This window comes from Cannabis sativa, chromosome 6 (assembly GCF_029168945.1).
Source record: "Cannabis sativa cultivar Pink pepper isolate KNU-18-1 chromosome 6, ASM2916894v1, whole genome shotgun sequence".
In the NCBI taxonomy this organism is placed as follows: domain Eukaryota; kingdom Viridiplantae; phylum Streptophyta; class Magnoliopsida; order Rosales; family Cannabaceae; genus Cannabis; species Cannabis sativa.
The window spans coordinates 70,820,645-70,847,476 of NC_083606.1; the positions used below are offsets into that span (position 1 = coordinate 70,820,645).

At 27.5% G+C, this 26,832-nt stretch overlaps 3 protein-coding genes and 2 long non-coding RNA genes across 6 annotated transcripts; 3 read left to right on the forward strand and 2 right to left on the reverse strand.

Moving 5' to 3' along the window:
- Window positions 1-1,391: 1,391 nt before the first annotated feature.
- On the forward strand, window positions 1,392-2,765 carry LOC133039519 (uncharacterized). Its single transcript, XM_061118418.1, has one exon. The coding sequence runs from the start codon at window positions 1,686-1,688 to the stop codon at window positions 2,739-2,741; it is 1,056 nt and encodes a 351-aa protein (XP_060974401.1). The 5' UTR covers window positions 1,392-1,685; the 3' UTR covers window positions 2,742-2,765.
- Window positions 2,766-11,490: 8,725 nt separating this feature from the next.
- LOC115695751 (7-methylxanthosine synthase 1-like) lies at window positions 11,491-26,832 on the reverse strand. The gene is made up of 4 exons (XM_030622831.2): window positions 26,670-26,832; window positions 14,094-14,528; window positions 13,676-13,936; window positions 11,491-11,873 (listed from the first exon to the last, which is right to left on the reverse strand). Exons 1-4 carry the CDS (start codon window positions 26,745-26,747, stop codon window positions 11,496-11,498), a joined length of 1,152 nt encoding a protein of 383 aa, XP_030478691.2. The 5' UTR covers window positions 26,748-26,832; the 3' UTR covers window positions 11,491-11,495.
- LOC115717028 (uncharacterized) lies at window positions 19,893-21,470 on the forward strand. 2 transcript variants are annotated; one of them, XR_009688664.1, is made up of 4 exons: window positions 19,893-20,135; window positions 20,226-20,393; window positions 20,517-21,166; window positions 21,282-21,470. It is a non-coding gene; the product is annotated as an uncharacterized LOC115717028 (long non-coding RNA). The 2 variants fall into 2 exon arrangements; XR_004011668.2 differs by having other exon boundaries at window positions 21,064-21,166.
- Window positions 21,784-24,377, reverse strand: LOC115721981 (replication protein A 70 kDa DNA-binding subunit B-like). Its single transcript, XM_061117560.1, has 7 exons — window positions 24,234-24,377; window positions 23,870-24,140; window positions 23,687-23,783; window positions 23,461-23,585; window positions 22,550-22,704; window positions 22,340-22,460; window positions 21,784-22,254 (listed from the first exon to the last, which is right to left on the reverse strand). Exons 1-5 carry the CDS (start codon window positions 24,369-24,371, stop codon window positions 22,622-22,624), a joined length of 714 nt encoding a protein of 237 aa, XP_060973543.1. The 5' UTR covers window positions 24,372-24,377; the 3' UTR covers window positions 21,784-22,254; window positions 22,340-22,460; window positions 22,550-22,621.
- Window positions 25,196-26,284, forward strand: LOC133038913 (uncharacterized). Its single transcript, XR_009688505.1, has 2 exons — window positions 25,196-25,634; window positions 26,078-26,284. It is a non-coding gene; the product is annotated as an uncharacterized LOC133038913 (long non-coding RNA).

The window sequence follows — 26,832 nt, forward strand, 5'->3', positions numbered from 1 at the left end:
TTATTACTTTAGTCTTAGTCTATTTATCAAACTTTCCACTGAAAAGTGATTCTTTAGTTAAGCTTGAATGAATTTTCTGGATAACTTAAATTAGCTATTGAACTAGTTAGAAATGAGAAATGATGGATGCTGGATATTCTAAATCTATCTATATTTAGTAACTATATAACTGTGGGAATATTATTGCTCTTTTATATTGATGGGTGGTCATGATTTTGTTACTAATATTTTCTTATAGATATAGGAGTTAATCTATTATTTTTAAAATAAGTATTTTGTAATATAAATTAAAGGATCATTTATAAGTATTATCTTTCTATAAGAGTCAAAGTGTGATCTTTGACCACCAGAGCTATGGATATTACATATCTGTCACGGCCTAGAGCTCGAGTCGTGACATCTTGAATCTAACAATTCTTAATAGTTTAGGAAAAAAATTTAACAGCCTAAGAGTTAATAGGTACGATTTAATTAGTATATGTTAAAATTTGTGGGACAACTAATTAGCCTAAAGATTACAACCAACTGATTTATGATGGTTTTTTTTCTTCACTCTTTATGCTTTGTCACTATTCCAAGCAAATAATATTTTTTTCCCAACACATTTCTAAATTCTTATGCAAAGAATTGTTTTTCTTTTTACCGACTTTTGCAAGGAATTATATTATATCCAAGAAAGGAATTTTCTTTTATAAAACAAAAATATGCTCTAACTTTATTTTTTCTTTTTTTAATTTCTTCTTCTTCTTCTTTCATTTTTCATTTTTTTTTTCAAAAAGTAATAATTTAGACAAAATAAGTATAATAACACTACACAGTATCACGATTATTATTATTAGTATTATTATGAATTCCTTACAATTTGTAAAACTGATTAAATATATTGTATGTATTTTTGGCTAGGGAAAGGGAAGGTTTTTTTTGGTTGTTTGTTTTTTAAAAAAAATGAAAAAACCTAAAGAGATAACTTCATTTTAATATTATTAATGTATTTTTTATTTTAAAATCTATATTCCAAGGAAATAATAATTTATATATTTATATATATTTCACTTTCTTAGTCTTTTTTCCAAATAACCATTAACATCTACATTAATACGTCTGAAAAGAAATAAACAAATATATCTTACTATAATATAATCTTCAAAAAAGTTTTCTTTATTAATACTAAAAAAATGAAACCAATTTTTAATTTGATTGAATTAATATTAATACATATCTATCATTCATTTTATTAAGTTATACTAATCTCAAAAAATTATCATAGAAGATAAATTGTTACAAATTATAAATTATTGTAGCAAGGAAAGAATTTATTCTCTTTTTCTCACCTATAAAAGATAATACAAAATTACAAATGGACTACAAATAAATCTGAGTAAAAGAAATAACTCAAGCCAAATTAAAATAAAAGAAAAATTAGTATACTCTCTCTTCTCTATATATATACAAATCAAAATTAAGCTTTTGGAGTAGTTTATTTACTTTTTATTTCCAAGTTGGGTGGTAAAGTTCTGAATCAATCAGGTAAGCTTTTAGTTTTTTATTCATGAGTTTCACACATGTAATCTATATAAAATTATTATATGCTTCTAATTTATAAATATATATATTTATATATTTATATATAGCTGAGCTATTAAGGCATGTTTTTATTATAATTGTTTCAATTATATAGATCCAAAATGGAGACTCAACACTTCTGTCGCAAAAATCACATTATGCTCCTAAAAGATAATAACAAGATCAATAATGATGAAATGGAGTGTGGAATGTGTGCTATGTCTTTTAGTAAAACTGATTTTTATTATTATATTTGTGATTTGTGTGAATATTACATCCACAAATCATGTGAAGAGTTACCAAAGCAAATCAATCACCATTTTCATCCTCACCACCCCCTCTTTGTTCAAACATGTCTTAAAAGAAGTTGTCATTCATGTGGACAGTGGCCCGAAAAGTATATCATGGATGTTGAGTGCACCCAAATGTCATCAAATTCCATAATAACAACATATTCTAATGAAGGCCAACATTGTATTCAACATTCTAGTCATCCTCACTTACTACTACTTGTTAACCCATCATATGTAGATGATATGAATGTTAGTTGCTTTGCATGTCATAAATCATCGTATGATGTTATTGGAGTTTATTATTATGGGTGCATTAGGTGTAAGTATTTCCTTCATAAACAATGCATTGACCAATTACCTCAACAAATCCAATTCTTCCACCATCCTAATAATCACACTCATCTCTCCCTTCATATGAAATGGGAGTATGGTAAATGCAATATTTGTGGATACTCAAATAACCCAGCCTTATATTTTGAATGTCCTCAATGCTATAATAATTTTATCTTGTGTTTAGAATGTGGTTTTAAAAGACAAAGAACCATTAATTATGAATATCATCCACACATTCTTTGCCTTTTAGACAAAATACATACTACACATGACCGATGCAATGTCTATGACAATTGTTTGAAGCAATCACTCAAATCTAATTCCAAGGAATTCAGTAAAACTAATTCCTCCATATTTGGATGTTTGGATTGTGATTTCAAACTCCATTTATTATGTGGTCCATTGCCTTCAATCATAAAACACGAGAGTCATGATATGCATTGTTTAAATCTTGTTGATTCATGCATTGAGGATACTTTTGGCGACTACTATTGTGACATTTGTGAAGAAGAGAGATCCACGACTTCGAGTTTATTACTGTGGCCACTGTAAATATGTCCCTCATGTACATTGTGTAATCTCTGAGGTATGTCATCATTCATATTATTAATTCAAATATTTAATATAATATTTTATTAGTAATTTGTAGGAATATTTGCTATAATACATTTATTATCTTTTCGTTTTAACTGGAGATGATTGCTAAAGAGAAATATGTTTATATATTTTCTCTATTTTCTTTTTGAGTTCAGATGTCATTTAAATATAGATTGCGTATTATGTTTTTAAAGAGTTATTATTATTATTATTATTATTATTATTATTATTATATTACTTAGGTGGCATTTGGTAACACTTTTTTAATTAATTTTCTATTTTTAAAATTAGAAAAGTAAAATATTTTTAGAAAACATGTTCTATAAAACTATTTTCACTTTTCAATTTTTTAATTGAAAATTAAAATTTTAAAGACAAAAAAAATTACTTTCAATATTTTTGTAAAAAGTTTTTTTTTTCTTAATCAATATTTTGGACTCCGACTAGACCCGGACCCAAATCCCCTCACGATCCTGGCGTTGAACCTGGCCTCTGACACGAACCCGAATCCGACCTCGGACCTAGACTCGACTTAAATAAAATCAAAAAATAAAAATAAAAATTAACTTTACAGAATACACTTTTGTTTTCTATTTTTTAAAAATTAAAAAATTAAATTGGTTACATAACCCATTTTTATTTTTCAAAAATAAAATCTTTGGAAATAAAATTTACTTTTATTTTGTGATTAAAAAATTAGAAAACATAAATGTTACCAAACGACACCTTAATTGTTAAATCATATATATATTAATTGATGTTGGAAATATTGAGTGGCACTCTCAATTAAATCTCACAGTACATTATTAATTTTTGGAAATATTTTTATAAACATGTACTAGTTAATCAATTAAAATAGCAAGAGAAATACAATTTTAGAAAATAAAAATGGAGCAACTCAAACTCATGTGCAGTTATTTTTATACAAAAAATATAAAATTGATTATGTAAAAATATTTAACACATATATATACCAGGTTTAAATGTTCACCAAATAAATATGTTTGAATTTAAGTGCACCTATATATTTTGTTAAATAATGTATTTATTGTTAGAAATTATGAGCTTCTATCTTATTAAAATTAATTGGTGATAAGTGGAGTAGTTTATTTTTTTTATATGTGGCTCAATACTTTATCGTTTATTTCATGTAGGACATATTGTCTACAATATTATTTATTTTTAGGTGTAATTCTTATATACTGATGGTGTTTTTATTTGGTGTCATGTATATATAGATTATAAAAGTATTAAAAGGAGACCTTAGAGATGTGAAGCTGAAAACTTTGGGATCAGATGTTTTCCATAATTGTGCTAATGATCAACACACAATTCAACCCACATTATCTCTTTTCACATTCAGAGATTTCATACACAATAAATTACATGTAGACGACCAAATAAGGCTTAAAAATTATTTTTATTGGGATGATGATGATAATGAAGATGCTCACGATGAGGTTATCGTAATTGATCAGGAGCTTATCAAATATTCTACTCTTACAAAACATGACTTTGTGGATTTTATCTTTGAAGAGTTTGAATCTAGCTTTTGGAGTAGTAAGAAGTTGAAACTAAAAGGGAGTGATCTAGCATTGAAAATGGAAGATGTTGAAGGTTATTCCATACCTTTAAATTTGGTCTCTGCCATGAAAGACTTGCTTCACAAACATGGAGATATTAGTACCAACTCAAGATATTCCCAAGAGTTTACCAGCATTTGCTTTTACTTGATATGTAAAGTGATGAAAGAGATGCATACTACTTTGGTCACTGACATAACTAAACATCTTCTTCAACAATGGTATCGCTACATATACTTTTTAAAGAACTTGATTAACTTTGAGGTGGGTTTTGTGTGGGAATGTCTAAAGAAGATCACAGGAGAATTTTACTATCAACAGCTAAGCTAGTTGATGATGCAGACATGATCCCCACAATTCTAGAGAAGAAGATAGGTGAGCTACAGAGGAAGAGCTGAGTTCAAAAGATTTTTGGAGTCTTCTTCAAAGGAGGAATCCTTGAAGGAGTGCTTGGAAGAGGCAATTAATGCCAAGTGGAAGTATGCAGCCGAATTGGATTCTGAATTTTGAATTATAAATTATTAATATGTAACTCATTATTAACTTTTTCAATTGTTAATTTTAATGATTGCGTGTTAGATTATGAATCAATTAGTAAAGATAATTAGCATTAATTATTAGTATTTTATAATTATGTATGATTTTATATTTCTTGTGGGTCCTATTTTTGGAAATGGGCATTAGAGTTATAATTTTACAATTCCAGAGATTTTATTAAACTCTAAAGGTATTATTTATCCTAAATATGAAATGTGTAATTTTTATGATTTTTCGATCGGCGATAATGGAAAAATGCGATGGATGGCCGTTAGAGTCACATGGGTAAGTTTAGAACATATTTCTTAGTGGGACAATTAATATAATAGATATTTTGAATGTCGGGGTTAGGCAGGGTTTTAGGTTTGGACTATTTTACTCCTAGGCATATTGATTACTTAAATTGGAAGAAAGGAGCATTTTGGGAATTTTATTTTATGGTTTAAGTGGCTGGTTGTCAAGTTGACAGTTGGCAATTAAACTTCATTTTCAACTTATGTTGTAATGGATTATTAGATTTAATCCATTAAGCAAAAATACAAAAATAGCTAGAAGACTCCATGTTCTCTCTCTCTCTCTCTCTCTCTCTCTCTCTCTCTCTCTCTCTCTCTCTCTCTCTCTCTCTCTCTCTCTCTCTCTCTCTCTCTCTCTCTCTCTCTCTCTCTCTCTCTCTCTCTCTCTCTCTACCCTAGCTAGCACCAGAAGGAATTAGCTCATTTCCTTGCAATTTTTTGAGTTTCAACAAAGGATTGAGGTAGCTCAAGCTAAAGATAACCCTAGAAACCCTTGTTCATTGAATCTTTGAAGTTATTAGTTGAGTTGTACCAAGTAATTAAATTGTAATTTTAGCTCTGTCTAAACCTGTAGTAGTTAGGGTTTGTTTTTTGAGTTTATTTTAGGTTGATTAGAGCTGGTTTGTGGTTGTCTTGAAAGCTTGATTCTTGTGTTCAGCAAGTTTGAGTTCCAAGAACTCAACAATGGTGAATTTTATTTCAGTGATTGTTTAATGTTGTTGTTATTAATTGAATTCTGTTGTTGGGTGTTATTATAGGTGATTCGGACATTTTGATGAAGTTTGGAAACGATTTGGGTGAGTTATGGATTTCTTTGGGTTTCTTGGTAGGAACCGGTTAACCTGTTCGTAGAACCGGTTAGTTGTGAGTTTAGATCCGCGGATCGGGTTTTAGCAAGTTGTTTATCCAATTTTGTGAATGTGACATAGGACATCCATCCAACATGTAATTTTCCGTTCAGGTCGGTCAACACACTTGAATTTGGAAACGAGGTAAGACTATCATAGAATATAGTTATATATGAATATGTGTATGTGTGATATATGCATGTTGTTTATGATTCGTATACTACCAACACTAGTACGGTAGCGGTACTGAGTGTATTCGTACAATGTATGATGTTCAATGAGTATAATACGGTGTTACCAATACTAGTACGGATAGGTACAAAGTGTATGTGGAACAACACTTAGTGGTACTCGAGGTACGGTGCAAACCCTACCAACACTATACACAGTAGCGGTACGTAGTGCATGTGGTACAATGGTCGTACCTTAGTAAAGAATGTTCTAACTCATCTAATAAGCCTTGTGGATAGGTCTATGGGTGGCTAGATACAAGTCGGTAATATATTGTATGTTAAAATGCTTTTCTTACTAAGTGTTGATTCACAGATATTACTTTCTTGTATAGGTAAAGGAAAGGCCAAAGTTGAATAATAGTGAGTTCTGAGCTGAGGGAATGATTGTACATGTCGAGATGGTGCAACCTAAAGAGTTTAGTCTCGGGACGACTTGGGCTATATTTTATAGTCGCTGGGCGACATGTTTGTAGTTGTTATTTTGAATATAAAAGTTTTAAAACGAGATCCCAATTTTATGTAAATATATGTATATGTTAATAAAAGTTTAATGTTTAATCAAAATTTTAATTTGGCACGATTTTTAAGAAACCCTTTGATTAGTAAAGGCGAGCACAGTAATTAGAAAATTACTGTAGCGTGCCTAAGCTTTAGGGCGTTATAATTTTGATATATATCAGAGCCGCTAGGCTTGTCTACCAAAGATCGTCAAGACATGTACGATCATCGTCAGAGAAAAGCTCAACTCACGGTTCAGTAAGCCTTTACTTATTTAGTAATTTTTGTGATTGGAAAAGCATGTTAGAAAGTATTATAGTTTATAATTATTTATTAAATGCATTGCCTTAAAATCCATAAGTGCAGTACATAGAATATATATGATCGCTATCTGACCTACTTGACTTATGGGTTCACAAGCTAAGTACTAATATATCACTACTACAAAAACCCCCTTTAGAGGCGGTTTTTAAGCCCTTTCAGCGTCGGTTTTTGCGAAATTCGCTACCAACGCTGATCAGGGCGACGCTAAAGGGTTTATATCCCTATGGCGTCGGTTATTATGGCGTCGGTTATTATTAAATAACCGACGCCATAGGGGTACATATGGCGTCGGTTTGTATAAAATAACCGACTCCATAGGAGTTTACTAAAAAAAAAATTCAGCTTTAATTAATATATTTTTTTTTTACATTTATTAAAATTCTAAACTTATTTTTCATTATTAATTAAATTAAATTAAAGCATAAATAAAATTAAATTAAACAGTTAAATAAATACAAATTTACATTGCTCTAAGTGTTTGTATATTAGGTATTTTTTTATTAATATTTTATATTTTATAATATGTGTTTGTATTCTAGTATTTTAGTATCATTTTTATAATTTTTTAAGTTATGTTTTATATAATAATTAGTATATTGAATAATAAAATAATGTGTAATATTTTAATTTTTATGTAATTTAATATTTTTATACATTTAAATTTTATAATATGGGTTTGTATTTTTCTAGTATATTATTATTATTTTTATAATTTTTTAAGTTATGTTTTGTATAATAATTAGTTTATTGAATAATAAAATAATGTGTAATATTTTAATTTTTATGTAATTTAATATTTTTATACATTTAAATTTTATAATATGGGTTTGTATTTTTCTACTATATTAGTATTACTTTTTATAATTTTTTAAGTTGTGTTTTGTATAATAATTAGTTTATTGAATAATAAAATAATGTGTAATATTTTAATTTTTATGTAATTTAATATTTTTATACATTTAAATTTTATAATATGGGTTTGTATTAATATTATTCGAAAATTACTCTAAGTATTTAAGGATTATCTAAATATATATAAAAAATATTCTTATAAAAGTAAGTTAAAGAAAACATACCTTATACCAAAAATTATGTACTTGACTTCCGATAAAGTCACTTCCGATAAAATCCTGACAACCAAGTTTAAGAGAAACTAAAATCAAATATTATCCTAATTCTACCAAAATTTCGGCAGCATAACGGTTATAATTGAACGTTTCCAAAAAATTTAAGCCTATTAATAACATTTTCCTAACACCATTAATAAACAAAATTTGAGAACCTTTCAAAGTATGAACTTTGACATTAATAATCATGCTACTAACACGAACATGTTTTGAGTCAAATATAAAGACCTACTAAGTATAATAAATGCATAGACACATCAATTAGATTATACAAGACAAGTGCCTAAAGTAACAAACAAAACAAATGTCACCTAATTTCACGAACATGTTTTGAGTCAAATATAAAGACCTACTAACACGAACATGTTTTGAGTCAAATATGAATGAGTTATGTCACCTAATTTCTTACAACTAGCGAGTAATAACCTAGTTATTTATGTTATGTACTTTTCCTTTAACATTTATGTTTTTTATAATAAAATTTGATCCAAATTCTACCGAAATTTTGGCAGCATAACGGCTGTAATTGGACGTTCCCAAAAATTTTAAAAGTGCCTAAAGTAACAAACAAAACAAATATAACAATACAGAACAAAGAAACTAACATAAACAATACAAAATTTATCCACCCATCCGACCGCAGTACATGTATTCGCAGAACCTACTTCACTACGGATGAATATTTAAGATATTCAAACTCAACTAAGCATGCATTGATAATTAATTATACTAACAAAATGTTAGCGGATGGATGTACCTATTGCAAATCCGATCAACACCGAAATATGTCGACCCTCAAATATTAACACACAACCTATAACATAATGCAATATACAACCAATTTAAAATTTTAATTATTAAATTACTCACTAGTTATTAAACAAAGTAGCAAGTTACTAGCTAGTTACTAGCTAGTTACTAATTTTCATAGTTAATTTTTTTTAAAATAACATATAAATATATATACATATATAATCAATTATATATTCACACTACCATTATTTTAAAAACTTTATCTCTAAACTAATTAAATTCCTACTACCTCTCATTCTCATTCACAACAAATATATATACAATACAAATACACAAAATACACAAATAGTATATACACACAAGATATATATAAACACATATTCAATAATAAAACACAAAATATATACATATATATTATACATCAAGTTAATAAATATTTACCTTATAAACGCAATCCGGCGATAAAATGCTACAAAAATCCGACCACCTCTAGAACACACACAATATAATATTAATAAAATAAAAAAATTCTAAAAAAATTTACAAAAACGAAATAATACCAATGTACATAAATAAAATGAATAGAAAGCATATTTATACCTTAATGGACGTTGAGACTCAACGTTTTCTCCGCTAAAATCGGTGGCCGGAGTTATACCCACCACCTTTCTTTATAATAGGTTCGGTTTGGTATATAGAGGGGAAAAAAACTAAACTTTTTAACAGTATAGGTTTAGGTATAGAAAATAGAAGATTTTAAGACAAAAATGGGGTAAAATGGTTAAGAAATGAGGGAGAATGAGATTATTTTAGTGGTGGTTGGCGAGGGTTTTTTCGTGGGTTTGGGGCTGCTGTGGGTGGCTGTTCTTCGTGTTCAACAAGTTGTGAAATGAGGAAGTGAGGAAGACGAAGCAGAAAGGGTTTTGATATATAACCCTATGGCGTCGGTTATTAGGTATTAATCGACGCCATAGGTGCCACGTGTTGAATAAAGGTGGCACCTATGGCGTCGGTTAATACCTAATAACCGACGCCATAGGGTTATATAAAAAAAACCCTGATTTTTCCAACCCCCAACCGACGGCATAGATATATATACATTCTATACCTACGGTTTTTACCAAAAAACCGCCTCTAAATGTCAATGCAGATATTTTCACCCCCTTTAGCTTCCCTTTTTATAAATTGGGTTGAAAAAAGGGAAGCTAAAGGCTTACATTGTAGTAGTGTATGGACGCCATATAAAACACGAGAAGTCGTGGTAATATGGTCGAAACAGGAGGCAATCTGGGAGGTCAAAATCCCCTTAATCTCCGTGGACGCAGCAAAAGCCGTGGAAGATTTCAAAGTGGTGGGCATGAAAATCTACGAGGATAAAAACAACAGATATGTACTTGTGGTACGTCTAATTTTTCCAAAAACAAAATATCATATTTTTCCGATTAGAAAAGTTCTCTTGCAAAATAATAATAATAATAATAATAATAGTTGTTCTGTATTATTAGTTAATAATAAAAAAAAAGAGTTAATTGTACTTGGCATCCCCAACTTACTATGTGTACAGAGGTCCCCTATTTTCGTATATATAGGGCATTAATTTAGTCCCTCAATCTCTACCATTTGGCTGATTTTATTTAAATACTATATTTCATCAAAAATCTATTAAAAAACCAGGAGCTAATTAAAATGATCCCAAAGAAAATAAAGTATAATTTTGGCCATCCAAATTAAAACTTGCTTCAGTTGAAGCTTGCTGATGTGTATTCCTATAACCAAAGGAAAAGCCCATCTTATATTGGTAGATTAGTACTAGCTAGACCGAAAACTTGGAAGGTTATTTACAACAATTAAAGGACACAAATTAATTGACTTTTTCAAATACTTTAGAAAAATAATTGTTCACTATAACTACAGAATGATAAAGAAGAACATTGTTTATTTACTATAATTAAAGGATATTTACAAAAATAAGTGTTCACAGGTATACATTAACTGGTTGAAAACTTGTACAAACTTGAAATGAGCAGTACAAATGAGTAATTTACAAGAAAAGAAAAAAGAAAGCATTGTTATTAGATTACAACTATCACATAATGAAGCAATATTATAAATAATTAGTAATATTTTATAATAATTATTAAATTAAAATATATATGATCTGACACATAATTAATAACACGCCACATAATTATATAACACCTTATGATTGGGCTGTTTCTCCAGTGGGTAGGTTGTAAATTTGTTAGTTAATTAGCAATGAAATGTTAGCTTATTTACCAAACAAAATAAAGAAAAGAAAAGTCATATATATAAAGCATAGAACTAAAAAAGTTAATTGACTTTTGAAACAACTTTAACAAATAATAATTCAAATACACACCACAATAATTAACTACATTCATCTCTTATAAATATATATATATATATATATATATATTAATTAAAGTTGTTCCTACACATATATTTCCCTACCATAAAAATACTCAAAATGTAAAGTTTGTTACTTTACTTGCTTAATTATTCTTTGTCAATGAAATAACAAAGTTTATGTATGGCCAATTTTCATTAGCCAATGATGATTCAATGATCTTGTGAGTGAACCTCATGAAAAAATCATCAAGGACACTTTCTCCAAAATGTTTTTGTAATATAGACTCAAAAACTGCTCTCATGTAATCCGACACATACTTTGCTCTATTGTACTTATCATCATTATTGGTTTCTCTTATTTTTGCATTATTAATAAACCCAGCATCATAAGCAAGTTCAAACATTTCCATCTTTTGTAACTCGAAAGATCCTTCTTCTTCAATCACTTTTCTCACTTCCTTTCCACTCGGACAATACACAGCTATGTTACAATTATCCAAACTCTTCTCTTCAATTATGCCCTAAAATGTAAGATATAGGTTATTATTATTATTAGTTTATTAGAAATATATTGTGTATAATATTAGGTAAGTCTACAAAGTTGAAAAGAATATATACCAAAACCAGCTCAATTACATACGCAAACTAAGGGGTACATTCTAGAAGTAAATAAAAACTACACGTCACTACAATACTAATACTAGGACCACTAACCACAAATAAGCAATAATTACTTAAAAAGTCTTATTTTTAGTTAGGTTACAATAGAATTTGTAATTTAAAGTTAAAAAATGATCACTAATTATAAATTATTATTTTTATGTTGTGATTAAAAATATTTTATAAAATCACAATTTACAGTAATTAAATGTATTTTTAGTCACAATATTTGTTGTGACTAAAACTAAATTAATGACATTTTTGTATCTAAAGACAATATTTTAGTCACAAATAGTTTTGTTGTGATTAAAAAACACATTTAGTCAAAAAAAATTATATTGTGATCAAAAAAGGGGACTTTTATTTGCACCGCATAAGATTATAAATACACTCCATTATTAAAAAAAATATAAACTTAAATAATTTTTAAAAATTACTCTTAATATTTTTTTTAAAATTTTTTCCTCACATTATTTTATATTAATTTCAATACTTATTTTGATTTCATTTTGATAATTTTTTTTAACTCATGTATATATTTTTTTATTTCTTTTCTAAGAAAATCTCATAAAATTTTTTATTTTATTTTTTTTGTTATAATATTTAAAATATAATTTAATTTTGTTTGATAAGTATATTTTTAAAGAATATGAATTGGAAGAAAAAAGTTGAAAAAATTTAGTACAATTAAAAATATAAATTTTAAATTAAATTAAAATTATTAAAATGTGGTGCTTCTAGAAAATTTTGGGGTGTAAATAAAATTTCCCTTAAAAAATGGGTAAATACCATTTTAGACTTTGTGTTTTGCAAAAGTTACCGATTGGACCCTGTGTTTTGTTAAATGACAAAATGGACCCTGTATTTTCCAAAATATTGAAAATATGACATTGAGCTTAATTTTTGACAACTTTTTTTTTTTAATATAATCAACTTGAAAACAATTCTTAATACAAACAGATCCAGAAAATGTAAACAATTTTGTCATAACACTTTTAGATCGGATTATAATTAAATTTTATTTTGACAAAAAATTAATTCAGGGTCCTATTTGTACCATTTTAGAAAATACAAGGTCTATTTTGTTATGTAACAAAATAAAGGGTCCAATTAATGACTTTTGAAAAACACAGGGTCCAAAATGGTATTTACCCTTAAAAAATTATCACTAAAAATAGTATTCTTTTTTTTTTTTTTTTTGTAGTGAATACATTCTAATATATTTACTTTATCAATAGTACACCCAAAAAAGAGTGTTTCGATACATCCCTCATCACGTACAAATATTATAGTTATTTAGGTATAGTCTAATGAGTTTCAAACAGTTACTTATCACATGTATAAAAAAAATACAATAAAATATTTGAACCATGATTTTTCTCTATATATATTCAAAATCTTTTAAAAATTTGCAAGTAGTAATTTGTAAGTGATCCAAAATAATTACAATATACATAATCATAAAAAAAAAAATTAATAATAAAGTGAATAAAAAGACTTTTTTAGTTACCACAAAACAGATATATATATATATATATATAGGAGTATATACCTATTCTAACTACACCTCTAAAAAAAACTTCACTTGTATAAATTTTTCCTATCATAATAATTATAATTCATATATATATATATATAATTATTTGATTGTATATATATGTACCTCGGAGACCATGTCATTGAAGGCTCTTCCCATTACTTCCATCAAATGTTTAGGATCATTACTTATAATACTTCCCAACATTGTAAGTACCATGCATCCACCAACCACAATTTCTTCTGAACGACACCTTAAAAAGGTTGTGAAATCCTCTTCAAATTGACCCAAATAAGCCTTCACAACCACATCCGGACTTCTTTTCGTAATATAAATATTTCCTTTGTTATATGCTTCTCCTCTTTCACTAACTAACCCTTTTGGAACCTTAAAAACACATCAATTATTATATATAAGAAATCATATTGGCAATATATTCTGTCAAAATTTGAAGATTATTAGATCTTTATATGCCTGAAATATGTTATTAGACCACTTTGTGTATATATATATATATATATATATATATATTTTATATATGTACCTTAGACAACCAATGTAAACTGTAAGAAGAGTGAAAGAAATGTATGAAGTTATTAGGGAAAAGTCTTCCATAGAAGCTCCCTGGCATGGCCATGACAAAGCACAAGGGATCAATAAACTCGTCTCGTTTTTCATTCTTCTTCTCCTTCTTCTTCAGATCCTCATAGAAGCTCGAAAGCGATTGAAATATGGTGTTGAAATCGTTTTCGAGAAGATCATTGAGGAACACTTGGAATGTTAATGGATTCTGATGATGATGACTCAAGAATTGGGATGATGACATTATTGCTTCCAAAATGTAAGATGTAATAGCCAAGGAGTTTGGCCCGGAAGAGCAACCCAAATCAGCTATTCTCATACAATCTGGTAAGATATTGCAATAAACTTCCAAAGCAGCATTTTCTACTGTGCCTCTCACTTTTGAAATAACCATTTTCTGTATAAAATATCACATAATATAGGAAAATTAATCTACATTGCTATTGAAAGGGGTGTGCCAATGCACAATTATCTGCTTGGATTTTTTTATGATCGTATAGGTTGTAGTTATTTAAGATATTAGCACGTCGAAAATAGGGTTCAAAAAATTTGTTACATGACTTTTTTATTTTATACGTGTGTGAAATAGACAGTACTTTGAGCATTGAATTTTATATTGTAAATTATTTTGAATTTTTTAAAATTTTGCAAAATGTCTTAAATAACTATAACGTATACTACTATTAAAAAATATTGGGCCAATCCAAAACAGTTAGGGTTTGCACCAGTACACTCCTTTTAATAGGATATATTGTAGAATCACCCAATAATATATTAACAAATTAGCAAATTAGTTTGTATAGATATAGGGAAATTTACGGCAAAAGTCCCACAAAAATTCACTTTGTTGCATATAATTAGTCCCCAACCTCCAAAAATAGCGCCAGTAGTTTGTAAGCTCACTTTTTTTTTAAGTCCCTTAATCCTTATTTTAACTACTCCGTTAAGCTATTCAAAATTACCACATGTCTAAGTGTTATTGGTCTAAATAATAATAATTTCAAATTAAAAAAATATATTTTAAAATCTGTTTTTTTTTTCTCCTTGTCTTCTCCCTCAAGCCACACCCGACCCCCACCTAGTCTTCTTCCTCCAGCCACACCAGTCTCAACCACCACCATCCTCAGCCATAGAAATTAAAAATTCCTAAAATTCCTTTTTGATTAAAAACCCAGCATGCACTAACCAATATAAGTTCATCACCTTTATATACCAACTACTAGAAACCCAAAACATGATCAAGAACAAAACAAAGGCCTCTATTTTTTTTCTTTGCACCGTCGGCCAACTTAAGAATAACAATAAACTTTTTCACGGCAACATAACGAGCACGAGATCTGACAAGGAGTAAATGGAAGAAGATGATAACGACGACATGACGAGAACAAATGGACGATGACAGGGTGGACGACGACATCTGGGTTTGCTGAAATAAAAACTTCAAATCTAAAACCATAACGGAGGAGAAATTGCAAAATCGGTGGTCTCCATTTTTGACGACAAGGCTTCGTCGTGGCAGGGGTCTAGTTGGGGTGGGGTGGAGATAGGGTGGGTTGGTGGAGATTAGGGTTGCGTTTGGAATCTAAATGAAGATGAAGAAGGTGAAGAAGAAAAAAGAGAAAGAAAAGAAAAAAAGAAAAAGATAAAAAAGATAATAAAAATTTCATTTTTTTATGATTTTTAAATAATATATTTTATTTTTAAAAATTATTTTTATTAAACCATATATAATTTGGACTAATAAAATTTCTAACACGTGATATTTTTAAATAACTAACGGCTCAGTTAAAAAATAACTAACGAACTTACAAAAAATGTCACCTGGATTTTTTGAAGACTTTTATCGCATATTTCTATAGATACTAGCTTTTGAACGTGCGTTGCACGTGTAACATATATTATTAAAGATCGTATTTAACTCTGGTTTATATTTTTTTTTTTGACTAAATGTAGACATGAAATATTAAATTTTCCTTATTTAAAAGAATACGTTCAAATAATTTGATTAATGCAACACATGATATGACAACTAAATGATCGAAGTGTTTAGCTTAAATTATGTAGTATATATAAATAATGAAAATGCTAAATACACATTTAAATTTTACACATTTATTATTTAAAATAATATGAATTAAATATTATTTATATATACTTTTAAGTATTATATCACATTATATTGTACTTGAGATTAATTATACAGTGTAAAATATGTGTAATTTGAATATTTCTCAATATTTATAACTTAACTAATTTTAATGTGTTAACCAATAATTTTGGAACAAAAAATATATAAAATAATAAAAATTTATATCAATTTAATTATAGACTTTGTTGGTGAAATAAAAATGGTACAGTAAAAATAGATTTAAAGGTTAAAAAAAAGGATAACATAAAAAGGAAAAAAAAAGGTCTCCCCTGCTATATTAAATTCTATTTCAGACCTTCTGTTTTAAAAAATAATAAAAATGATCATATAATAATTCAAATGTTAAAAAATAATCCCCTTAACATATTTTTAGTGAATTTTTTTCATTAAAAAAAGCAACAGTATTTTTATTTTTAATAATTATAATTTTTAAATTATTTAAAATCTAATTTCAGCTCAATTAAAAAAAGAATTGCTTAAAACAAAATTCAACTAAAATTGAGTCTAAAAGATTATTTTTACCATTTTAATAACACAAGGTTTTTTTTTAAAAAAAATTTGAGATTCCAAATTAGAGTTTATGTAAAATAGAGGAGACCTTTTTTTTATTATCCCAAAATAAAAAATCTAAATTTTAAAGATAAATATATATTTTTTTTTTCAAAAACAAATATAATAAGTTATAGAAGTTTTGATTTAATTCATTATATATATTTTTTAAAAATAAGGGATATTTGCGGCGAAACGTTTTTAACATTTGTAATTGTTACACATATAACCCTTATAAAAAAAAAGTTATGGCAGAAGTACCTTACCTTACGATTTTGTTGTAGTATTACTATTTTTTTTATTGTTAAGTGTCCATTTAGCCCGTTAAGTGACAACTCAGAAACTTGTAGTGACATATTTCTTTAGCTTATTTAATACGTGATCTAATAATATGTCACCACGTGTTTTTAAATTGATACTTTAGTCAAAAAATAGTACAATTGTAACAAAATCGTAAGATAAGATATTTTTGCTACCTTTTTTTTATTAGGGTCACATGTGTAACAATTGTAAATATTAAAAGAATTTCGCCATAAATATCCCGTAAAATAAAAATGCTATGGTGGAAATATGTTCAAAGGAAAAAAATCAAGGTTTAGACAAATTATTTTTTGTTATAGTATTGGTATTTAGACATCTTTAGAGCACTTAGAAATAAGATATAATAGACTCAACAAAATAGTTATGGGTGATTCCTACAATGCATCCTCTTAAAAAATGTGTAATGGTGCACCTCTATTTGTTTCGGTATCCAAAATTTTTTTTAGTCTAATTGTTTTTATAGTCACACACATTATAATTATTTGAGATATTCTATAAAATTTTGAGAAATTCAGAATAATTTATAAAATAGAAAATAATATTTAAACCGTCTATTTCATATACGTATAAAATAAAAATCATGATTTGTTTAATTTAATTTTTTAAAATCTTGCAAGTTGTCTTATATAATTACAACTTGCATTATCATAAAAAAAATTAAATAAAATTTTTTTCTCTCGAAACCAATATTAGTGTATTAATAAATTCCTTTTAGAAAATACATAGAATTTTCTAATAGTTATAATAGCTTAAAATGATGTTGGTGATTTTACAATACATCCCCTTAAAATAGATGTACTGATGCACCCTCTACTTATTTCGGCATCCAGAGAAAATATTTAGTTTAATATTTTTTTTATATACATTATAGCTATTTAAGATATCCTATAAAATTTTGAGAAATTCGGAATAATTTACAATATAGAAAATAATGTTCAAACACTCTATTTTACACGCATATAAAATAAAATAGTCATGCGTGCAACACACTGTTTGAACGCAATTTTTGGTGTGTTAAATTTTTTCGAATTTCTTAAAATTTTGCAAGATGTCTTAAATAATTATAATTTACATGATCATGAGAATAAACTTGACTAAAATATTATTTCGGACAGATAGAGATGTATCGGTGTATCCCTTTTAAGGGGGTGTATTATAGAATTTTCGAAAGAGATTTTTCAAATTGATGAAGAAAAAATATATATAGTTATAATAGCTTAATTAAAAGATGTTTAACCAAATTAATGAAGAAAATATATATATATATCTTTATATATTAAAAGTGCCTATCTAACGACAATTCTTGGTTTAACAGAATATACTTTAAAAATAAAAGAATATTCTGTTAACTTTAACGGAGAAGAACCAAAATACATTTTTAAAATTAACACTGTTATCGATTTTTCTCTATCATTTTTCTCTAAATTTGTTATCGATTCCAATCTCAGAAGCCCTATCAAAAGGTGCGATTCTAGCTGCTGCAACAATATGTGCGACTGAACGAGCGGAGGTCTATCAAATCAGAAGAAGAAGAAGAAGAAAAGAAGCCCAATTCATTTTCATCGCATGCCCAACTCTTTAAATCCCCAAACACTACACTGTATATCGCATGCCGAACTATCCCCAATTTATTTTCATCTATCCCCAATTTATTTTCATCGTTTCCGTTACAGATCTTGAACGTGTTCGGAGAAGAAGAGGACGAACGAGCAAGAAGAGGCCTGTAGCGAGGAGAGATCGTCAATGGGGGACGCAGGAGGGAGAGCACCGTCAGCTCATAGCCCAACTCTTTAAATCCCCGAACACTGTGAAATCCTTTCAATTATCGCTTGCGATTACATTCCCAGTATTCTATTTTGTGAAGAAGCATGAATTTTAGATCTTGGATTGCCGGAGGGATTCCGGGTCTGGTTCCAGTTCTGGTGAGGCCTTTTCTATTGTTAAGTGGCTATTGGCTATTGTTTCATGCATGAATTTTAAATTCAAAATGGTCAATTTGGTAATGGTATAGATAGATAGATATATATTCATTTTAAGCTTGTATATTGCTGGTGGATTTCTTGACAGGTCTGGGAGCTGTTTCGATTTGGAGTGTGGCAGTGGGAGTTGCATGCATACATTTTGCCGGTGGGCTTGCACTCAGGCCTTATACTATTCCTCATGTAAGTTTCTTCTTGCATTTCAATGCAATTATAATTTTCTATTTGCATACTGGCATAACAATTCCCGGGCAATTTTATAAAAGCTGGCAATTTTATATTTCGACGCCATTAAATTTGGCTAAAAGAGAATATATATTTGTATATATATTTTTTATGAACTAAAAAAACAAAAAAACTTAATTAATAGCTAAAGTTGTTAACTACTATTTAATTAGAAAAAAAAAGTTGTTAACTACTCATAATTTTAGTGATATTTTTTCTTTGCAAAAAAAAATATAATTTTTGTGATTTAATTAGATAGATTTTTCTGTTTTTTTGTTTTTGTTTAAATATGAATTTCATAGCCCAATTTATAACCATTGCAAACACCAAAATTTCATGTTTATTGCAGAAAAAAGGAGAAAAACAGAGAATTTCCACTCTTATAAAGTAATCAAAGGCTTTACAATCTATGTTACTTACTATACATTTCTCACATCATGATTTTTATTTGACCATTTTCTATTCAGGAACTATCTTTATTTGTTCCCTACTATATATATATTGGAAGCTTTACGAATTTGAAGAGCACTATAGGTTCTATTTTTATCTGAGAATTGTTGGTTGTTTGGCTTATTTTCTCTGAAAATTTGGATGTTTCCTTACACTGTTTTGTCAGATATTTTTATTTTAGAGAAACTGGTGAAAGAGCAAGCTTCCGTGAAGACAGATCTAGACATGGCGGTACCTCTCTTTGTTTCTCCCTGTGTCTGTCGGTGCTTTCGTTTAATTTGTTCGATCAAGCTCGCACACAAGAATTTTTTACCAATATATGATCGTTAAGGTTTGGTATTCTTCCTTTTTTCTATGGGAGGCTGAAGATGTAGTGATATAGATATTACTGATGGTGATTTAATCAACTATTTAAATGCAGAACATTAGAAGAAAAGTTATAGAATGCGTTTAATGAAAATGCTAAACTCAAGGTGAAACAGAAAGAGGATGAGAAGCTGTGGAATGGCTTAGAATCTAAATTTCTTACGAAAACACTACGATCAACTCACTGAAACTTTAAAGCAATTAGCCAGTCAAGTTCATGATGGTACATACATTATGGATATATATACAATATATTTGGAGCTCTATTTTTCTATTCTGTTTTTATTACGAGTTTAATGTTATTGAAAGGAAAATAATGCTAATTGTAGTTTCCTTCTTTTAATAGCTGAGAAAGATAAGGAGTTATTTGAAGGCAAACTGTCTGCAAATGCAAATGTTCTTGATGATTTGAATCAGCAAATGAATTAATTTGTTGCAAAATCATCCAATATAGGTTATGATACCACTGATTTTGTAAATTATTGGACGAATTTTTAATTTTCTCTTAATTATTGCTACTATATATTTGTGTTTGTTGGGGGAATAACTTCCATGGTTGTTTTTATCTTGTTTCATGATTGGATTAGATGTAATGAGAATATTTATGATCAACTTTCTTCTGCTATATATCTTTGCCAAAGTATCATTTTTTTTCTTTTTAGTTTTTGCTTGCTTTAGATGGAAACTAGGAAGGTGAAAGTTTCCTTTAATTTTTGATTACTTATTTCTGTATAACCCACTAATTAATATTGTTTGTATTATAGAGGGAGTAAGAGAAGAATCACATCTTTTAGTTATAAGATTTGTTTTTGTATTAGTCACAATGGTGTTTTTTTGATATAGATTCTTGGATAAGAGTCATTAGACATAATTTTTTGAGTATTTCATTTCAGATTGAAGAAAGTAGACTACATCAATGATGACTCTGTTGGCTTAAAAGAAACAGTGTGTTGAAGCATAATATTGGAACTTGAAAAGCTTGTCCCTTCAATCTAGGTATTATATTGCTCTAACTATAAGCATTTTTACTCTATATTTGTGCTTAGAAATTTGTGAACGTTTGGCTTACTATGTGATTTCGACTAATCTTGTTACTTATCTTATGAAAAAGCTGCACGAAAGAAATGTCTCAGCAGCAAGAAATGGTACCACTTGGGGAGGAACTTGCTACCTTGCACCTCTTACCAGAGCCATCATGGAAAATGCTTATGGGGAAAAATATTGGACTATTGGTATTTTATCCACAATTTACTTTATTCAACTTTTTTTCAATCTAAAACCCATGTACCTGTATGCTTTGAGGACACTTATATGACATGCTGTCATTTTCATTCCAACATTGAATATAATAAATTCTCAAACTTATTTTATGATTATGATTCATTATAATAAATTCTCAAATTAACAATCATCAATATAAATATTCAAGTATCAATATAAATATTCAAGTATCAATAAATAAGAACAATTCAAAATCAGAACAAATAAATATTCAAGTATTTCAATAAATTCATAAACAAATAAATCAGAACAATTCAAAATCTCAAATCAAGAAAATTAAAAGTTTAGATTTATAATCTTTATAAATATGAAAAACTTAAATAGATCTATCTACCATTGTTGTTGTCGTTGCTTAATTACTGAATTCTTAAACAAAAATTACTAGAACTTATATAAAACTAATATTTACGTGGCTCGCCACGTAATTTTCATCTAGTATATATATATATAATATATATACTAGGCGGCAACTACGTGCAAAGCACGTTGTGTTTCATTATATATTTACATATTATATTATTTTACATATTCATAAATTTTAAAGTTCTATTTTTTTTACATAAGATGTTTAAATATTTTAAAATTTTACATTAGATATCTAATTCATAAAATATTAGTTTTATGTTATTTATAATTTAAGATGAAGAATTAGCAACTTCTTCTTGTTTTGCTTCTTCAATTGAGTATACATTGAAATTTTTGTATCTTTGAGTCTTCATCTTCTCTTGGTCAACATAAATTTGTAGTATCCAATACTTAGTTGTCAATTCGTTTATAACATTTTCAATATGTTTATTCTTTTCCTGAGAAATAAATTATAAAAGTTGGTATTAGTTTTCTTTTTTTTTAGTATATAAAGAAATAAATATGTGTAAATTGAAACTATACCTCTTCAGAATATTCTATTATTTTTTTTGCATAACAACCCAAAACTTGTTCTGCTTCATGACCAAACATAATTACAGATACGCTTCCAGTATCGTCATTTATTTGACCATATATTCTTGCACTGCAAATATAGTACAATTTATATATATATATTAATATTCTATTTTAAATATATGTTTGATATTTATATTTATTATATTAGATAGGTACCGTGGTGTAGCTGTTGATTCATATCCACATAAACAAAGAAATCTTTCATTGTAGTTTTTTTGAGCTCCTTTGTTACATCCACGACATGACATGTAGTAGAATGATTGTGATAAATTTGTAATAACAACTTTTCCTTGTATCCAGAATTTTGCAATCTAAATAATTAGATTATATAAAATAGTTAGCAATATTTTTAGATATAATTATTAATATATAGAAAGTAAATTTTACCGTTGTTGGTTGTAAAGCTGTCATTAAATATTGGATATTTCCGATCTTCACAATTTCTCTAATTCCAACTGATGATGAAGAGGCTGATGGATATGTACAACTTTTTGCAATTATATTTTTTATTTTTAATTTATTCTTGTCTGCCCTGAGAAATGTTATAATTAATTATATGTTGTAATTTTTTATTAGTTGTTTATTTGATAATATAATGAATTTAATTTATTTGAGAATTTACTATTTTTTCATTATTGTTGCTTGTTGTAGTCGCGGATTGATTATGATGTTAGTCATTTTTGTCGTTGACAAAGTTAAGCCTTATATAAAATTAAAACAATGAATGAATAAATTATTATCTATAAAATCTACCAAAACACCAACTTCTATATGAATTACTGTTATTAGTGTATAACTAATTATTAATGTATATTTAAAAATTTCATTGAATATATATAGAAGTTTTTGATATAATATATAGTTACATTAATAGTCCTAAAAAAATATTTTGAAAAGTTTATATTTCTTTATTTTTTTATATTATATAAATAATTTTTTTGTTATTTTAAATTTCTCAGTTATATATTTTATAATTAATTATTAATAATTATATATATAAATCTATTTCACATGTTGTGCCTGTAATTTTTCTGTAGTATAAATATATATATAATTGCAGTAATTACCTTTGAATGGTTTTGCAGATATATTTGTTGCAAGTATGATTGGTTTTTCATCGATCATGTCCGATATTTTTTGGGCTTCATCATTGACAAAGCGACCCCACATGGTTAAACAAATTGGCTTGAAACTAAACATTATAAATATTTGTTAAGTTTATATAATATAATTTAAAATTTTAATTTATTTTAATAGGAATTTAAATTTAGTTTAGTCAAGTTTTTTTTTTACCTCTTATCAATCAAATATATTTCTTGTATTCTTTTTATTCCATAGGTTGTTGTTACATCTTTCGGTTCCTTGACTTGTATTGCGACGGCTAATATATCTGCATTTTGATTATTAATTTTGTTTAGATTTAATAAAATATTTACATAGAAATAAAATATATTAAGTATATTAATATATAATTACCAAGGTCTTCTTTAGAAGATATGTAGGGGTCTAAGTCATTAAAGTTGACTATTTTGTACTCTGGTTGTTGGTTTTTATCTTCATTTTTTGTCGATTCTTCTATTTTTGTTGTACATGTGATTATCCATTGGTATGGATAATCTTTGTATTTAAAATGGTCATGTGCTTTAGTAACACGTGCATTACTGATGTAATACCATTGATACATATTTAATGTATCTTTCCAAGTGTCAATATCAGATTCAAAAATTGTAGCTTCTACTTTATTTCCCTGTGTTAAAGTAAGTATACAATTTCAATTAAATTTATGAAATTTAAAAAATAATATTTAACATTCAATTGAGTATTAAATAAATTAATTTACCTTTGTATCAATAAGAGTTAACTTTAGATATTTTTTATGCTTGTATGGACTTGTTTGCACCAATGACTTATAACCAACGATCATCTTTGCTTTCCAGTTACTTGTTGTTGGATTGATATTGTTGATTGTAGTCTCCATATTGGTTAATTCTGTCATTTTTAATATTTATTAACTATAGTGTTAGAAACATAAAAAATTGAAAATAATATAATTTATAAAATTTATTATATATTATAATATATATCAATCGAATCATGTGAAATAATATAGTACGAATTGTATTTAAAAGTATACTATCAATATTTCAATATTATGCATTTGTTAATTTTTCTTTCTTATTTCTTTTCCTGTTCTTATCATTTGTTTTGTTTACTAAGATAAATGATTGGTTACACCATGTAGTAATTAGTAAAGTTTTTGTTTTTTTGATCTGAATAGTAATTAGTAAAGTTGAAATCTAAAAATTCCATTAAAGATCACTAACCAATTTAGTAAGTAAGAGAACGACACTTATTAATTAATTAAGCATACAAAAAAAATGGTATATTTAAAAACTAATTATTCGGCCCAAAATGTAAAGTCAGCCCAGGAAAAAAGAAGCTCTAATTGGCAAACCCTAAGTAATTTTCCATGTAATTTTAAATCACTTTTGGCAGCCATTATTTTGTCTAAAAAATTCCAATTTATTAACTCTTCTTCTCCTTTCTTCTTACGGCAGAAGCAATTTTTTTTTTATGGTTGAGGAATTCTATTGGATGTCTCTCATAATTAAAAAGTATATTATATATAATTAAAATGAATAACATCATAATTAATTAAGTGTATCAATTAAATTAAAGGTTAAAAATAAATCATTAATTATTTAGCTAAAGACTATCCTAAAATACATACAAATAATTATTAATTATGATATATATGACTATATTTGACTAATTTTGATTACCATGTGTATCATAGGTGTATCATATTTGACATTTTTATTATTACACGAAATCAAAGTTGCATAGTCAAAAAGGGTGAAACTAAGATTCTTTCTATCAATTAGTTAAGCCCAACAAGAGATGAGATAAGCCCAATACACAAACAAACAAAGAAACCCTAATGCCATAACCCTAATATAAAAGGTAAATTTCCAAAACACTAATATCTACTTCAGCCGTTCATTTCAATTTCCCTCATTCAAATTTTTCCAAACTTCTTCTCCTTTCTTTTCACAGCCGAAGGTTTCTAGGGTTATTCAAAGTTTCTTTCTTTTTCTTCAACCTTACAGTCGCACCTCTACAATGGTTTCTAGGGTTAGGGTTCACTCAAGATGTCAACTTCTCTTCTTCTTCTTGCTACCGATTGTGGTAATGGTGGCGCCGTTAAAGAATGTTTGGCTATTCACACTAAATCTCACAGGTATATGCTTTGTATGGTTCTATTTTTTTTTTCTGTTACATAGAAGCCATTTTTTTTATAGGAAATCAAAGATTGAAGGAAAGGCATAGAGAATGGCAGAGGAAGAAGACTCCTCTTTATCCATCGATTTTCTTCAAAAGTCGATTCTTTCTGCTTTAAAAAACGATTGAAGGGAAGGCCATAGAGAAAGGGAGGGGAAGCAGAGCAAGAGGACTGATGTTATCATAGTCCATTAATGAAAATAATCAAAGATAATTCCAGGTTTGTAGTTCTGTTACCTTATATATAATGAAAATATAAATCAAATATATAATATACATATATAAAATAAAATTTCTATCAATCTCCTTCTTTCAATCTGCTATTAAATTTATTAAGTTTTCTCTATAAATTTATTGTTATTAAATTTACAATAATGAAGCGTATAAGAAATACTTTTACAGATTGCAGTGAGAACTTTGCAGATTTAATCAGATTATAAGGCTTCAAGAATGAGTGGAAATTAATTTGGAAGCGGCAGCACACAAAGTTTTTGTTTTGTATAATTGTTGCGAAAATGTTTAATTTTTCATATATAACATGTGTAAATGAATGGGTGCTTCTGTGAATAGGTATCTACCGATTCTGAATAATTATGTTGTTTTGTATAATTGTTGTAAATGGTTTCTTAAATAAATGTCTGTTAAAGTTAACTTGTTTTTGAGTATATTCTGTTAAATAGATAACAAACTGTTAAAAGGACACAACAAAAACCGTTACATAGCCATTTTATATATAAGGTAAGATATATTTATATATACCTTAGCTTGAAATGTGAAAAACAGACAAAAATAGCACTTTGAAAATAAAAAATGAAAAATGAAAGTTACCCTCCCACATCACATGCAAGGATCACTCTATACCAAACTATACTGTTGGAAAGTAATAAAAACGCACCGTTTTGGTTGACGTTTTGGATCAATAGTATATGTATTCACTCTTTTTATATATGTAAGATATAACAATGATAAAAAATGATATGTGTGGTGCACTTACTTGAAGTGAAGAGTTTTTTGCATAGCTTGTGTTGCCATCACCACTTTTCATGATAGGGAGAACTTGTTGGGCTTCCATATTCTATTGTTCTTCCTTTAATTGTGTGGATGAGATATATAGTGGGAGTAATGTATATTGATAAAATCGATGATGTGTTTCGACA

What these genes read in the sequence shown, in the direction of transcription:
- LOC133039519 (XM_061118418.1), top strand. Translation starts at nt 1,686, where the DNA reads ATGGAGACTCAACACTTCTGTCGCAAAAATCACATTATGCTCCTAAAA.
- LOC115721981 (XM_061117560.1), bottom strand. Translation starts at nt 24,371, where the DNA reads ATGGAGACTACAATCAACAATATCAATCCAACAACAAGTAACTGGAAA. An exon ending in ATCTTCTAAAGAAGACCTTG is followed by an intron (nt 23,784 to 23,869) that starts GTAATTATATAT and finishes ATCAAAATGCAG; the next exon opens with ATATATTAGCCGTCGCAATA. An exon ending in ATCTGCAAAACCATTCAAAG is followed by an intron (nt 22,705 to 23,460) that starts GTAATTACTGCA and finishes CTAATTATTTAG; the next exon opens with ATTGCAAAATTCTGGATACA.
- LOC115695751 (XM_030622831.2), bottom strand. Translation starts at nt 26,747, where the DNA reads ATGGAAGCCCAACAAGTTCTCCCTATCATGAAAAGTGGTGATGGCAAC. An exon ending in CAAAAAACTCTTCACTTCAA is followed by an intron (nt 14,529 to 26,669) that starts GTAAGTGCACCA and finishes TATTTTATACAG; the next exon opens with AAAATGGTTATTTCAAAAGT. An exon ending in GTTTACATTGGTTGTCTAAG is followed by an intron (nt 13,937 to 14,093) that starts GTACATATATAA and finishes TGTGTTTTTAAG; the next exon opens with GTTCCAAAAGGGTTAGTTAG.